This window comes from Saccostrea echinata, unplaced genomic scaffold, assembly GCF_033153115.1.
Source record: "Saccostrea echinata isolate AGI-Se365-2 ecotype Australia unplaced genomic scaffold, CSIRO_AGI_Sech_v1 ptg000065l, whole genome shotgun sequence".
In the NCBI taxonomy this organism is placed as follows: domain Eukaryota; kingdom Metazoa; phylum Mollusca; class Bivalvia; order Ostreida; family Ostreidae; genus Saccostrea; species Saccostrea echinata.
Genome location: NW_026889814.1, coordinates 2,498,473 through 2,514,394, shown reverse-complemented (window position 1 = coordinate 2,514,394; position 15,922 = coordinate 2,498,473). Strand labels below are relative to the sequence as shown.

The 15,922-nt window shown below is 32.9% G+C and overlaps 1 protein-coding gene across 1 annotated transcript; it reads left to right on the top strand.

The window, feature by feature from the left end:
- The first annotated feature begins 2,918 nt into the window (after window positions 1-2,918).
- Window positions 2,919-9,215, top strand: LOC133176012 (uncharacterized). The gene is made up of 10 exons (XM_061311187.1): window positions 2,919-3,092; window positions 5,182-5,288; window positions 5,463-5,608; window positions 6,034-6,195; window positions 6,374-6,504; window positions 7,161-7,263; window positions 7,393-7,524; window positions 7,799-7,884; window positions 8,185-8,271; window positions 8,882-9,215. Exons 1-10 carry the CDS (start codon window positions 3,076-3,078, stop codon window positions 8,985-8,987), a joined length of 1,077 nt encoding a protein of 358 aa, XP_061167171.1. The 5' UTR covers window positions 2,919-3,075; the 3' UTR covers window positions 8,988-9,215.
- The last annotated feature ends 6,707 nt before the right edge of the window (window positions 9,216-15,922 follow it).

Genomic DNA, 15,922 nt, shown 5'->3' with positions numbered 1-15,922 from the left:
GTTCATGAACTCGACTCGGGTTTATAGTAGAACAAAGCTGTCATGTAATTGACCAATTATCTTCTTGTACTTTCAATAACAAATAATTATCTATACTTATGAATTAATACATTTTGCAAATAAACTCCGAAACGGATGCACTAGAGTTTTTACCTACTCCTCTAAGAATACACTAGATACAATATAATGTCCGTAAACTATATTTAGATTTAACTCGCATTGTAAGTATCGTACATTAAATTAAAAGTCTACTTTTATTTTCTATAAACAGCCATGAAATAGCAAAAACAGAGTAAGGTGGCGTTTCCGGTTGGCGGATCTAAGTTTCTGGCAATTTTCAATGAAACTGACAACAAGCAATCGTTTATTTATTTCATAAAACGTCATCACTAAATTATTCAATCAAAACTTGATTTAAATGACATAAAAGAAATAAGTTGTGATAACCGATTAAAAAGGGAAATGTGCAAATTATTTCTGTCATTCACCGATCTTAACATTGACGGAAGCTTTTAGAACATCATATAGCACCGAGCCCGATGTTAAAAAGAAAAACGAGACGATTAACATAAAAAAAAGCTTATGCGTGAATGGTCATTGAAGTAATGGTAAATCATTGATAACACTATAAGTTGTGAATATATTTATATATCGAAAGACTATTACATACATGTAGTAGGTTTTCCTAATAAATTTATCGGTAAAATGTGTAATATATTCCTCACTGAGAGCATCGTGGCAACGAACCCGAAGTACAATTTCTACTTCGTAATAAAATTGCTTACATGAAAAGAGAAAATTAATGTATAAGATATTGCTCAAATACAATTAAAGCTGTAAAATTTTGTGCTTTAATCAATACATTTCAGTTTTTTTTCTGAATACAGTCTTTTGTATCAAATACTCGGCCTATTCATGGGGCGTTAAAAGCTAATTTTTGCACAGGTACTTGCGTCTTGGTATATAAATATATATGTACCTTATTGATATGTAAAAAAGGTAAAGTACATTTTTACGTATCAATAAGGTACATACATATTTATAAACCAAGACCCAAGTACCTGTGAATCCCCCCCCCCCCCCCAAAAAAAAAAAAACACCAATCAATTTATCAGTAAAATGTGCATATTCGCTGTTTTTATCCTTGACGGAAATAAAATAAGAGCATCTGAAGTTCAATATCCATAACATAGTATAACAGGTTTCACAATAAACATCAATTAATGAAATTGTTATCTTTTTCAAGTTTTTACAAAAGGGGGTGGGGGTGGGGTGGAGACGCACATGTGGGATTTTGAACAAAGTATTTCTTCCTGCTATAAGCCTGTAGGCTGTCAGTAGAAACTACAATATATTTTCTGTCGGTAGTGGTATAAATTCAATTACCCGCGCTTGCGCGGGATTTCATCTAGTAGAATATTTAAGTATACATGTACGTAAAAACATACATATTGATTTGATATTATGTGCCATAAATTCTAAATTCTAGATCTCTAAACATTGCCGTATATATGAATATTCATTAATGTAATTTGCATTTTGTGGTCTACGTAATAAAATACATGTAACTATGTGTCTTTCATTATGTGATTTCCTCTTTCAAGAATACCTTGTGCGCACGCACTCGTAAATAACCCAGTCCTCTTTCAATGCGCAGTATACATCGACATCCCTCTTTCAAAGCACATGTAAGCATCGAATTTGATGGCGCTTAAATGTATGGACAATTTTTATTGTAGGCTATGCTGCTTAATCGCACATGTCTTTTTGATGTAAAATTTCAGTATTTACAGAAAAAAAACTGCCAAGGTGCTCCAGTTGGGGGTCAGAACACCAACATGATCACAGCAACCAACATGTATATGGCCGATTGAATTTTCTAGATTAAGTCCAGAATTGTTAATTTTAATACTTTCAGTGAATCTTATCGATGACAAAAATGCACTAAAACAGTATACTAGGTACATTTGATACATTTACTCATTGAAAGTTCTATTTCCTGAGTAGTCTTGGAATGAAAGGATCCCAACATGTACATATTCGCTAGTACACCTTTTTGGACTGTACAGGATCCCAACATGTACATATTCGCTAGTACACCTTTTTGGACTGTACATGTTACCAAAAATTGGATTGGGTCCAACTTTAAATATGACCAAAATCCAGCCAAGGTTGAATTTATTTATAATTATCTTGAAAAGGATCTACTAATGCAAGTGCATGGAGTGCTTACAGGATAGTCCCCTGGAATGGTCTTTTACAGAAAACTATTTTCTTGAGGACTCTTACACATTTTAACTCCCGAATCATTTTCTAATAGAAGTTTAAAAAAAAAAGATTATGATTTTTATATCTATATTTTATTTAGTAATTTTTATTATAAAAGTATTATGTGTAAGCATAGAAATACGCACTATCTTAATGATAAAATTAGATATTCCCTGACTTCATTTTTTTTTAAATTTCAGTGAATAGTGTTTCCGGGAAAGGAATGTCTTTATAATTCACAATGATTATAACTCGTTAATTCACAATTAATGATTTTATCTGTATAATTCACAATGAGTATAACATTAAATTATTTTAAAATGCTTATGACGTAAATCTGTATTAAATTCAAGAGGGATTTTATTTTCATCGATTCACTTTTGGATGAGCGGGGCCACAGGCTCATCCGTACGGGTACATCCGAACTTGTCTTAGTTTTATCATGTACATGTAAAGGTTTTAGAAAATTATTTGAACTACAACCCACTCCCATCAGGAAGAAAATCCTGGATCCGCATATGCAAGAGCTACTGCATAAAACATGAATATTTCTCATTCCTTATCCAGGAGCACATTCATTTTCCCCTATTACAGGAGGAGTAGAATTTTAAGTAACACCCACCAGTAATCTATCTCCCTAACTCAAGATTAAATGTATACGTAACGCATACAGAAGCGATAATGAGGGTTTCACTAACTTGTGATTCGTGGAAATGATCCCCCCACTGAGCACCCCCAGGATCTCCTTGACCATATTGGCGTTATCTTCATGGAAACCTGTAGCATGCTTATCTGTAGATAAAGGAAATGGAACACAGAGATCGGTAAGTTTTAAAGTGCATTCTACATTTTTCTTAAAAGTTAGCGATATATCAAAGTGTACACGTGTATGAAAAGTGTGTTTATACATATGCTAACAGCAATTTAATGTATTTTTAGATGTTTAGATGCATTAGATTTTAATACATTGCAGAGTCTGAATCTTTTCCCCGGATTTCTTTTTTTTATTTAAATGACATAATTTGCCTCAAGTAACAGTCTATAATAGAATACGTTGCCTACAATGTAAAATTGTATAAATTCGACATGTACTTTGACAACAAACAGGTTGCAAACGGCCTTAAATTACCAGTGATAATTTGACATTATCACATTAACTTTCCCATCTCTCACATATAATCATTTTCGCTGACTTGGCTCACGTTCTGTGAAGATATTATAGGATATTATTGCTCCGACAGTAATAAAATTCTTTTCTGTATTAGCTAATCTACCCTGCATTTGAAAATCTACGGATAGACTATTTCACATTCGTTGTAAAATGATATGTCTTTTTCCTTTTCGACGATTTCATTTTTATATCTACAGCGTATGCATGCATACGCATACTTCTAGAATGAGCATCGTTTATGCATGTAGTCTATATAAGAATTAATGAGCGCGTCAGATTTTCTGTGTTAATTAATTATTTACGAAAATAATATACTTATGATGATCAATGCAAGTTAATTAAGTTAATGATATAATCTGCCTATGTATATTTTTCAGATACATGCGATTTTTTCTAGGTTATCAAAGGAATGAATAATTTAACACTGAGCGAAGTATATATAATTTATTCATTGCACTGTTATAAATGAATATGGTATCAGTAGTTTGAATTAAGAGAAAGTTTTGTTATATTGTACTTAAATGTAGTAAATACAATAATTACAATATGACATGTTCAATTAATTTAAAATGTATGAATTTTAAAATGATTAAAACATTTAATAATACCCATGTTCATATAAAAAGGGTTTTGGATTTAAATTTGAATGATAAGTCAAAGTTTGATTCTGTAATGAAGCGATATATTTACCATTCTCATTAAAGTGCATTTAATAAATTACATGTATCTGGTCCCGCCGGAGATATGGATATCCTTTTTCTCTTAGAACGGGCATTTGTTTCTATAATAATTTTTTTCCCAGTAGGATACTTACGGAAACAAGTGCCAGTTATATTTAGCCATGAACAGAAGTAAGATCTCGGTAATCTAAACCCCCCCCCCCCCCATCCTGCACAATGTTCTTATTTGATTTAGTGTACATATTACCTTTGCAAATTATAAACAGAACCTAATTCAATCAAATGAAAGTATTTATTTACTAAATCAAAAAAATGAATAAATAAATCAATAATTTAAAAAAAAAGAGGAAAGAAAATCAATCCGTTTACAGAAATCACACACAATTTAATTAATATGTATACATATATTTTTCAAATCAATAACTGGGTTTATTTGTCAGTAATAAAACGACTTGTTAATATCAAACTATAATTGTAAAAACATTGAATGCTGTAAAAGATTATGAATTACAAATATAATTATTTTTTTAAGTGCGTAATTTAGAGTCTAGTGAAAAAGATTTGTACATAAACGATGATAGGCATTTCATCGGGCGCGTCACATACTCAATGACAACTATTAATTAAATACAACTTAACATTGTGTATTTTTATCTGTTAATATAGTACTGGTGTAGCGAGTTCTAATCCTAACTTAATCTGAATGATTGCAATTCTGAACTAATCTTTGATTAATCCGTAATAATTTAAATAAAGTCCTAGAGATTCCGAATAGAAAATCCATATCGAGGCCAAAGCGTGCGAGAATCGTGTACAAAGCGTGTGAGAAACGTGTACAAAGCGTTTCGTGCAGGCTTTCGTGTAAACCGTGCAGCCTTTCGTGCAAAGCGTTTCGTGTAAACCGTGTAGCGTTTCGTGCAAACCGTGTAGCGTTTCGTGCAAACCGTGTAGCGAGCGTGTACCGTTCGTGCAGCGTGCGTGTGGGATAGTAGCACGTTTCAGGGTTTGTATATATGTGCATTTGTATGTGGTGCCTTTAAATAGATTTGTTTCCTTATACAGATTTCCGGAAACCTTTACACCAGATTTCCACGACAAAAATGCTGTTCTACAAATGCCAACTAGCCCCCTCGGAAAAACTGGACTACATATCTCCAAAATAAGTTTTGGTCTGTAAAACTCATCTTAGAAGAATATTTAATTATAGACAACAACCGAGAAAAAATATTTTATAAGGCTATACACTAACTTTGAAAATAAAATATATATAGATTACGAGTTTTTCTTTTTTTGTCAGACTGGAAAATTTGTATTTAAATGTATATTATAACTGGATATTGTAGGTGCATCCTCTCTCGGCAACGTTTTCCGAACAACCAATGAAAATGAGTCTTTGGATGTCGTACGTGAGGCCCTGCAGAAGGGGATTAATTATATTGATGTGGCCCCGTGGTATGGACATGGCATGGCAGAGGAAGTGTTAGGAAGGGTAATTAAAGATACGCACTTTAGATACATATATGAGTTCTTATTCAGTCTAAGAAGAAAAAAAATGATTCGTTCAATTATGAATTCCGGAATGAAAGATATACAGTGATTGCATTTCGATCCTTCTTTGAATTTAGCACAAGGTGCTCGCCCCTGAAATTCCCGCCAATACTTCGAAAAAACTAGCCATCACAGGACCTTAAGAAGTTTCAAGATTTCGTTTGGAAATACTTTTTATAAGATGCTTAGTAATAAATACGGGGTTTTTAAATAACGTATAACGTGAAAAATAAATGCTTTTCAGCTGCAGGTCGTGTTCAGTTTACACTCTAGGCCCAGCTTCCTTGATAGGTAAAGTACATACTTCAAATCAGCATAAAAATAAAAATTTATAGACTCGATATTTCTTTTTTAACTATAACTCAGGCTCTGACTGGGATACCCCGAACTGCGTATTACATGGCGACAAAGGTGGGGCGATATAAACCGGAAGTAGAGAAGATGTTTGATTTCTCAGCTGAGCGGACGTTACAAAGTGTGGACGAGAGTTTACAGAGAATGGGATTGGATTATGTAGACATCATTCAGGTAGTGATCCTTATCCCCTATATCTGAAAATGACCTAATGCAAAATGTAGAAGTTATTGTTGAGGTATATAAAGCTCAGTCGCCTGATTCAGAATTCTGGAATAGTATTTTCAACATTGAGACAATTTAGATGATTCTTTGAAATTGTAAACTGATTTATTCATTTATAAATTTACAGGTTCATGACATGGAATTTGCTCCGAGTCTTGACATTATTATTAACGAAACACTTCCAGCGTTGCAAAAGGTGAAACAGAGCGGGAAAGCGAGATTTATTGGTATCACAGGTTACCCACTTAAAAATTTCAAGTACGTATGAAATCACATCAGAAAATTAACTTTCCTTCCTCCTCCCTAGCCAGCGCCCATACAAAAACACCTGCCAAGGCATATTTATTTTTCTGCATATACTCCCTCCATACAATGATGTATGCGGGCAACAATATGTGTCAACTGTTGAGTCCTGTCCCTGTTGTTATACGTAAAAATAATTAGGCTTTGACAGTGAACATTAGATATGATCTGGATTTAAAAATTGTGACATATTTTGGTTCATCAGCAACAATATACACATAAAATTTGACCTCATACCGATCAGGGATTCGAAAATAACTAGCATTGCCCATTGACTTTGACCTAAAGATATGACCTTGACACTGCTTAATATCATGGACAACGACATACTACTATAGTAAATGAATCAATTCCAAACATGATTCGGGAGTTACGTGAAAAGGGTGAAGATAACGAGAAGTGATCGATCTCAAAATTCTGCTGTGAACCCTAGTGACCCGACACGATGATGTTGCAGCCAAAACGAGAGAAGTGTCCAAAAAGAGACATAAATGTACCTATCTTGTGTAGAGAAAAATGAATGATTGCTTTTTTCATTTTTTTCTTTTATTATAATATTTTTCTTAATTTAGTCCGCACCAGTTACAATTTTTAACTCTTTTTTTTAACAGAACAGTACTTGAAAGAAGTACAGTGAAGGTCGACACAGTATTGACTTACTGTAGAGCTTGTATCCATGACAACAGTCTGCAAGAATATATTCCATTTTTTCAAGTAGGCATTATTAGTAGTATATTAATTTCAGTTCTTCAATCTAGACGATGATTGCCCTTATTGATTTGTTGAAAGAAGTATTTATCTATTCAATTGTGCAGTCTATTATTGGATCTTTATTGGTTATAGGAAAGAGGAATAGGCGTGATAAATGCCTCCCCTATTGCTATGGGTCTTCTTTCTAATCGAGGTCCTCCTGAATGGCACCCCGCAAGGAAAGACATCAAAAAAGCATGTGCTAAAGCAGCGAATTTTTGTAAAGTATGTGTTATTGTGAATATCTTTAAAATATTTAATGAATTTATACAACGAAAAAACTGTAGACAGAAAATACAGAAAAATATTGAAATTGAAATAATCTTTCATCTTTTTTTTGCCACATTTGAATAACAAAAGTATTTCATTAAAAGTAATCAGCAATACTTGTAACATCTTCGCTAGTCAAGGGTTTCTGATCCGTTGGTCTTGAGGAGAGCGGCGGTTCAGAACCCATTAGCTAGAGAAGATGTTATTGTAATGTTTCATTTTAAAACAGGAGAACGGTTGCGATATTTCCAGACTGGCAATGGCGTATACCTTGGGATTTTCCGGAGTCGACACGACACTATTTAGTACTGCAAGGTTTTATATTTTCCCACTTTCGGTCAAAATGAGTTTACATTTTGATACTATTCAGTTTGAATTTTTAGGTTAATTTAATTATCATTATTTTTATTAATTTATTATCATTTTTATATTAATTTAATTAATTATGTTAAAACAAACGCACTTAAGATTTTGTTTATTGAATATTTTTTTTTAAATCATTAAAAGATTTAAATTTATAATAATGATTAAGATATGTACAAAATTTGTTGGGAACGTAAAAGTATCGAATAAGCACTGTCACGAACGATGAGAATATTTTTTTTAAATTTTTAGTTTGGAGAATCTAAGAAAGAATATGGCAGCAATCCATTCACCTCTTTCAAAACAGGAAGAAGATATCTTAAAAGAAACTATTAAAAGGTACATGTAACAAAAAGAAAATCAGCATTTTTCATTTAGAATTTTATATTTGGTAATGCTCAGTCTTTTACATTTTAACTTAAAGATATGTCAAAAGATTAAATCAGCAGATAAATAGGATTACTAAGTATGTTGATAAACCATGTTATCATAAACCAATGCTCATATTTTGTTATTTTATAAAAAAAAATGTGTTTTTTTTTTCAAAATACTTCTGTACGATTATTTCTTACCTTTAAAGTTTACAAGTTCGCTCAAAATTTCCCCCATTCTTATCCAATTTTAGAATCGCCAACGTTCTTTATGGTCGGGTTTTTGCAAAGCACCTTATCTGAGTGGAGTTGGGTATACTTGCATTCACCGGTCTAAATTAAGCAATTCGATACTAAAAATTAAATACTTATATCCTTTACATGTACGTTTACTGACCCATACGCTTAAACCAGCTACAAACCATACATATCCTCAACGATACAGCACAGACTTCACAGTTGCAAGTCTTCCTATACAACGACCAAGCTCTAGAATTGTTTCTTTAATAAAGCTGATGGTGTAAAAAATATTGTTACCCTAATGAGCTGTACTTAATTACCTAGTTCTTTTTTTCCAGGTTCATAGACCCCCTGACATGTCATCATTGGGAGGGGGTAGAGGTGGAGGAGTACCAGAGACAACTGCAGGGAATTCAGACCAACGGAACATTCAAACTCGGATAACAAATCAGTGGAATAAACATGAGAACAACAGAGTTTTTTTTCCTAATTTATAACTAACGGAATGATTCAGAATTGTTCTATTCTCATAACGTTCAAATTTTAAAAAAAATCAGTCCTACGTGTATCCTCTGTTTGCAGAATGAGCTAAATTTTTGCCAGTTCTATATTGCAGTGCACTTGTATGCCAACAAAAGATGAAAGTGGATTAAAACTACATTGTATATTTTACAGACTTGCTAGCTATTTTGACAAAACTGTTTGTCTTTCATAGAATTCTTAACCTATCGGATTCGATTGCTTTCCGATTTCAATTTATCTGTCAATGATTCTGTACATTTTGTTGTATGATCACTTCCAATTCATCATATTCTCTTTCTTGTATCTTATTTTGATCACCTTCAACCCCCAAGAGATCATCATATTGTTCATCCGTACTCTCAGCAATAATTTGTTGGTCCTGCACTCTCTCAGAACGCTTATCGTTTGTGCCCTCCTCAAGAATTGTTTCATCTATGTCGATATAGTCGTAATTATTTTTCTGCGTATTAACTGCTAGGGGCTTTTCTTCACCTATGTCGATATAGTCATAATCGTTAACTGCTAATGGCTTTTTGCAAATAGGTGAATAACATTTTATCCTGAAATGCCAAGACATAATTAATTAAGCAAGCTTTATGATTGGGTAGATATATGATATTCTAGGTAAGACAAAAATGCTTGTTATTTGTAATATAAAATGATCAAAATTTAAAGAAAAGGAGAAAGAGGGAAGTTTGAAATACAATGTACTGAATGCATGCTATAATGTGGTAAAGTACCGCCCGATTTTTGACTGCATAACTATTTATGGAATTTATGTCTAATTATACGTGTTCCCCAAAAGACCAAAAACACTCGATAGTTATTTCTTATATTTACACAGTTGCTGAACAATTGTACAAATGATGTTTTATTTTATTTTTAACATATGTTGTTTATTCCATATAAGCCTATAACACGTCAATACAATACTAAAAATTATGTGACCGCGACAGACTTATTATTGTATGTGTACGTCACATTATTGTCGTAGAAAACGCCCATTAATTCATGCTTCGTTGTGTTTTGTTTGTTTGCTTGTTTGTTGTTTAACGTCCCTCTCGAGAATTTTTCACTCATATGGAGACGCCACCACTTGCCGGTGGAGGGCTGCAAATTTATACCTATACTTCTAAAATTATAGTTTAATGTGACTTGATTTGAGTTCGAACGGGTTAGAAGTCATTACTAGTTTAAAGAACATGAATCACCTTAAAAGAATCCCTGTCAAAATCCCCACCATCAGTATTGAAGTAATTGAAACCACAAGCATCGTAGACAATATATTGGATTCATCTGAAAATATAAGAATTTTACTTAAATAACACTTTATTTAAAATTGAAACGATAAATAAAAGTACAATGCATCATGGTTTAGAGAGCACCTAACGATATACACGATAGAAACACGTTAAATGCAAAAGATGTTGTAAGGTTTCAACTTCATTAGTTTTTCTGCAATAATGAACTGGAAAACATATCTTAGTGGAATCATACTTGTAGGCAAGCTTTTTTTTCTTACCGAACTTCAATTAGTCCGAAATATCTTACTAGAAATGATTGTGATGCAATATATGGTCAGAATTTTTCTTGGAAATAAACAGGGAAGAAATCTTTTAATAATCTGAAGAATAGTAGAGCTAAGGTGACAGGTAAGTCTCTTGCTTAACGGAATTGTTTCGCACTAGAAACTGAACTCCGATAAATTTCCACAAGATATAAAGTGAAAGATCATTAACACATAAAAAAAATTACAGTCAAAAGCAGAAAAATTAAAAAAAAATGATACTAAAAACCGAAAATAGCATGGAAATTCAACCAAACCATCTTAGACTTTATTTAAGGTCTATCTGAGATATAAATCAATTTAGGAAAACTTATATGTATACTTTATTTAGATCTATTAATAAAAAACGTATATTTAAAAAATGCCATTTGAAGAACTTAAAGATAAAAGAATGTTTTAATTAAACAAATAATGAATGAACTTTTCTCATTCACCATCCATTATTTCCTTGCAAGAATTCATCCCGAGGATGATACAATGACTCTATCTTGTCTTATACTCCTTAAACCAGACTGAAAATGTTAAACCAGTTGTACTACTGTAGCCTTTAGGGAACTTCCGATACTTTGTATTTTCTTACTAGGTAATATTAAGATTTGATCAGTTGTGACAGAATCAGCACCACGTAATGTTGCAATCTGGTCAGTTGTGACAGAATCAGCACCACGTAATATTGCAATCTGATCGGTTGTGACAGAATAAGCACCACGTAATGTTGCAATCTGATTGGTTGTGATAGAATCAGTACCACGTACTGTTGCAATCTGGTCAGTTATGACAAAATCAGCACCACGTAATGTTGCGATCTGATCGGTTGTGACAGAAGAAGCACCACGTAATGTTGCGATCTGATTGGTTGTGATAGAATCAGCACCACGTACTGTTGCGATCTGATCGGTTGTGATAGAATCAGTACCACGTACTGTTGCAATCTGGTCAGTTGTGACAAAATCAGCTCCAGGTAGTTTTGTGATCTGATCCGTCGTTACGGAATCAGCACCACGTACTGTTGCGATCTGATCCGTAGTAACTGTTGTAGCAATTTCTTCTGCAATCGTTGATTGGCATGTTGGATCTACTTCTCCTAAAATTCAGCTTCAACATAATAAATACACTCGAACTCCCTTGGTTAGTTTGAAATGAATTTGGTTTCCCCTAAATAACTGGTGCAGTTTCTTTGTAATAAATACTCGTTTAGATTGAAATAGGTTAAATTGAAAAAATCTGTTAATTTGAAGTGATTTTGGGGTCGGCTAAACACAAAGCTTGTCGTTTTGATATGTTTTGATAACGGTTACATTGAAGTCGCCGATTGCGACGCGTGGACACAGGTGACTGATTATATACGAAGTAAATTTTTCACACATGTGATAAGATATCGGTGAACTTGTAAAAAATTAATTATGTCTTTTATAAATAAAACAATTGAGCATTTCTCCCCAAATCATATTACACTGTAAAAAATGTGCTTAGGAAATAAACACTTCCATTACATGTTTAGATCTAAACGTGTTTGATATTGTGTTTAAAAACAAAACACTTATGTCTAAATGTATTTAAAATCTATACGCGTTTAGATATTGAACATGTTTTTGTTTTAAATTCGGTCAAGTGCAGAGTTATCTTCCCGGAAATGATACATATTTGAACGTTAATAAGCGCGGTTGTCGAAACAAAGAAAATCACAACAAAACAGTAAACGATGTTTTCAAAAAAGCTGATGAGAATTTGAGTGCAAACCACCGCAGAAATAGTGAAAAACATGTGAAAGGCTCATTGTTATTGCTATAGGGTATGTATGCTTTTGTTTTTATATAAAATAAACATGATGAGCAAAGTAAATAACATTGCACTTTATATCAAGGATGTCTTTCGGTGTCATGTCATGTATTCATTAATGAGAGTAAATATTGAATCTATTCAAACATTTTTTTATATGCTTAGTAATTAATGTAAAACTTCAGCATGTTCAGTGAGGAGCACATACTGTTACTTATGCAACGTACGTCCTTTCTTACAGGTTAACTTAATTGGATAGCCGAGAGAAAGAACAAAATTCATTTCTGATAAAGGATGTGAATTATACTGCCGTAGAAAATACCTTCAAGATTATCCAGATAACCTGCTGCTTTGTTTACATCACGACGGATTTGAAGTAGTGATCCGTATTGCATCACACCGCAAGAAGCACACCATAGCTGGAGTCTTTTACATATATATTTACTTTGTATTGTGCTACTGGTACAAAATGCAGACAATTCAACAACTTTGGATGTTACTAACTCTTTAGATGCCAGATAGTTTTATATGTCAAAACTTCTAAAAGACTTTGTGACAAACAATGGAAACCATTCACAATTAAAAGGAATTCCACCGAACAATGATTCCGTGACTGCGTGAGAACACTTTACTGTGTGTTAGGCCTTTTTTTATCATTTTAATATGATGTTTAGAAGTAAATAAAACTTGAAACGGACACACCTGTTATATTTTTGGTTTTCTTGCAGATCCTTGTTTAAAACATTGAAGTGTTTAGCTTCTAAACGCGAATCTAAGTGTTTAGAATAGTGTTTAAACTCTAAACATGTATGTATTTAGGTTTAAAACACTTTCCATTACGCGTATTGAAATTCAACATGTTTAAAATTTAAACGCATTAAAAAAAGTGTGACAAGAATGTGTTTAGAAATGTGTCTATCATCTAAACACATTTTTTACAGTGTAGTCGTCATTTTTTTTTCTAAAAATTTCTGCGGCATTAAGACCGATATAGTTAAAATATATGCAAGGGTGTCGTATGTAAGCTTTTGTTTGGAGAAAATGCTGCAGTAAATAAATGCACTGTAAGTGATTGGAAATAGACTTCTTGATTTGAATCGGACTATATGAAGCATATGTTTTCAATGCTGATGAGACATGTTTGTTCTATAAATGTGAACCTGAAAAATCATCGTATCTACACGGCAATATTCAAGACGAACTTTTTTCGTGTGTAAATAGTCTTGATAGTTTTCTAACACGAATCCAAAAAGTAAATAATTAAGGACTTCTTTGAACAAAAGAGAAACATATATTTCTAAAACACCGCACGTAATGTTAGGTAAAAAAAAGAAGAATTTTCGCACGTAATTCGGTTAATTTGAAATAAATCTCAAGGTCCTTTAAATTTCAAGGTAAACGAGTTTGACTGTTAGTTTAAATGAAAATCGAAATTATTTTGTCAAAAAATCATTACAATTCATATACTCAGAAGTTAAACCTAAAACTACCATTTTGTGCTTGTGTATTTTTCTGTTTTATGTATATGTATATGAATTTGAACAACAAATTAAAATTAGCCATAAGCGGAAGACATCCGTCCTGGTTTACTGAGCCATTACTAACCAAAACAGTATCTCTCTGAACAAGCATCAAGAGCGGAAAGGCAATATGCTCTGAATGAAGCACAGTTTCGAATTTTTATTTTGACTTGTTTGGTACAAGTGTCGAAAAAACCAACTTTGCAAACGGTTCCATCTTTTTCTTCCCCATCTCCCCGTGGAATGGTTCCTAGTGATACAAAAGAAATTAGAAACTTTAAAAATTATAGAAAACAAAGTCATGTAGAAAAGCTTGAAAGAGAAAATCAGTACTACTAATTTACTTCTAATTAAATATATCTTGCTCGGCGGCAGATTTTAATATGTGCGATAACTAAAACATTCAAACATGATGTTAATCACAACTCCATTCTAGCATGTTTTGATATACCTAGCTGAGATGTTATCATATTCCAGCTATTTCAATACTACATGTAATGCTCACTTTACAATTGACAAAATGTTTTTTATTGTTATTCGCTGGGTAGGGGAGATCAAATTGTCACATACATTTTGCAGAGGAATTTATATAACTTGCACTGACAGTATTGTATCGATCTCCCTTAGCTTGTTTTAATTGTCAAATAACAAATGACAATATTTTTTTCTAGAATTATAATAGTGAAAATATCGATGTGGTATCTTTAATATGTTACACTCTTCTTAATACGTTTCATATACAATGTACTCCTCGAATAAACTTTTGATAAAAGGCCAATTCTGTACAATCACACTTGGAGCATGTATGCATTTATGTAATTGCCTACAAACTCAATTTTTCGAAAATTCTATGGTTGATGCAATGCCATCATTTACAGTAACTAATACAAACTGTCGCTTGGTCGTTTATTGACTTATATTTTTATACAAATTTAAGGCCATCATTTTCATACTTAAATGTGTACGGATTATACCTTCTACACTAGGCCTGTAAATACAAATATGCCTAACAGTGGGTATGACCAATCAACAGGGGATGGATTTCCTCCATGGCACCTGATTCTACCTCAGATATTTTTATGGGTCCGTGTTTGCTTTGCTTTCAATTTGTATTGTTTTAATGGACTTTTGACCATGATGACGAGTGTCTTGAATTCGACATGAAAATTTCTTTGAAAGTAATGTTTATGAAAAGGAGAAGATAAAAATATCATAAATCCAGTTAACAAAACGCAAAGTGGACAGGGAAAAGAAACATGGACCCCTGGAAACATCAGAAGTGAAATTAAGAGCCAAGAAGGAGTAAGCGTTCTCTGTCGAGCAGTCACACCAGCCCTGAGCCCTTTATATTGATCAGGTAGACGGAGTAATTTATAGTAAAATTAAGTATAAACGCAATGATCTAACAAATGATATGATACGTGTCAGACAAAGTTCGACGCAACTATAGCTTGTATTTACAAACAAGGTCATTATAACGACCAGAAATTGCAAAATGCTGGCATTTATCGGAATTCCCGACTTTACTCAACAAAAGTTAAAATTATAAATTCACAATAAATCAAAATATTTAAAAGCTCTGTAAAGATACAATTCATTATATTTACAACAGCAAGCTGATGAATAGGACATTCAGAACATAAAAAGATTCCTCTACATAATAACAAGAAGTTTTACTGGGAATTGGAGAATATGTTCTTTGGTATATATATTTAAATATTACCGTTTAACCAGTAAGGATACAGGGCTCCACAGCTGGTTAAGGTCGGGGGATGAGTGACCATATCGACGTTAAATCGGTACCATCCTGGTGTGATGTAGCGATCGCAGTAATTCTCGCTTCCATTGTACTGACAGTTTTCGGCCCTACGTTTGGGTTCAAATGGGGTCGCTGCGATTGCAGTTTCACAGGCATCTAAAATAATTAAGGAAAGAAATAAATAGGTTCAGTATTAGCTTTGATATGCCCTAAAAATTTGATCTTTTCAAAA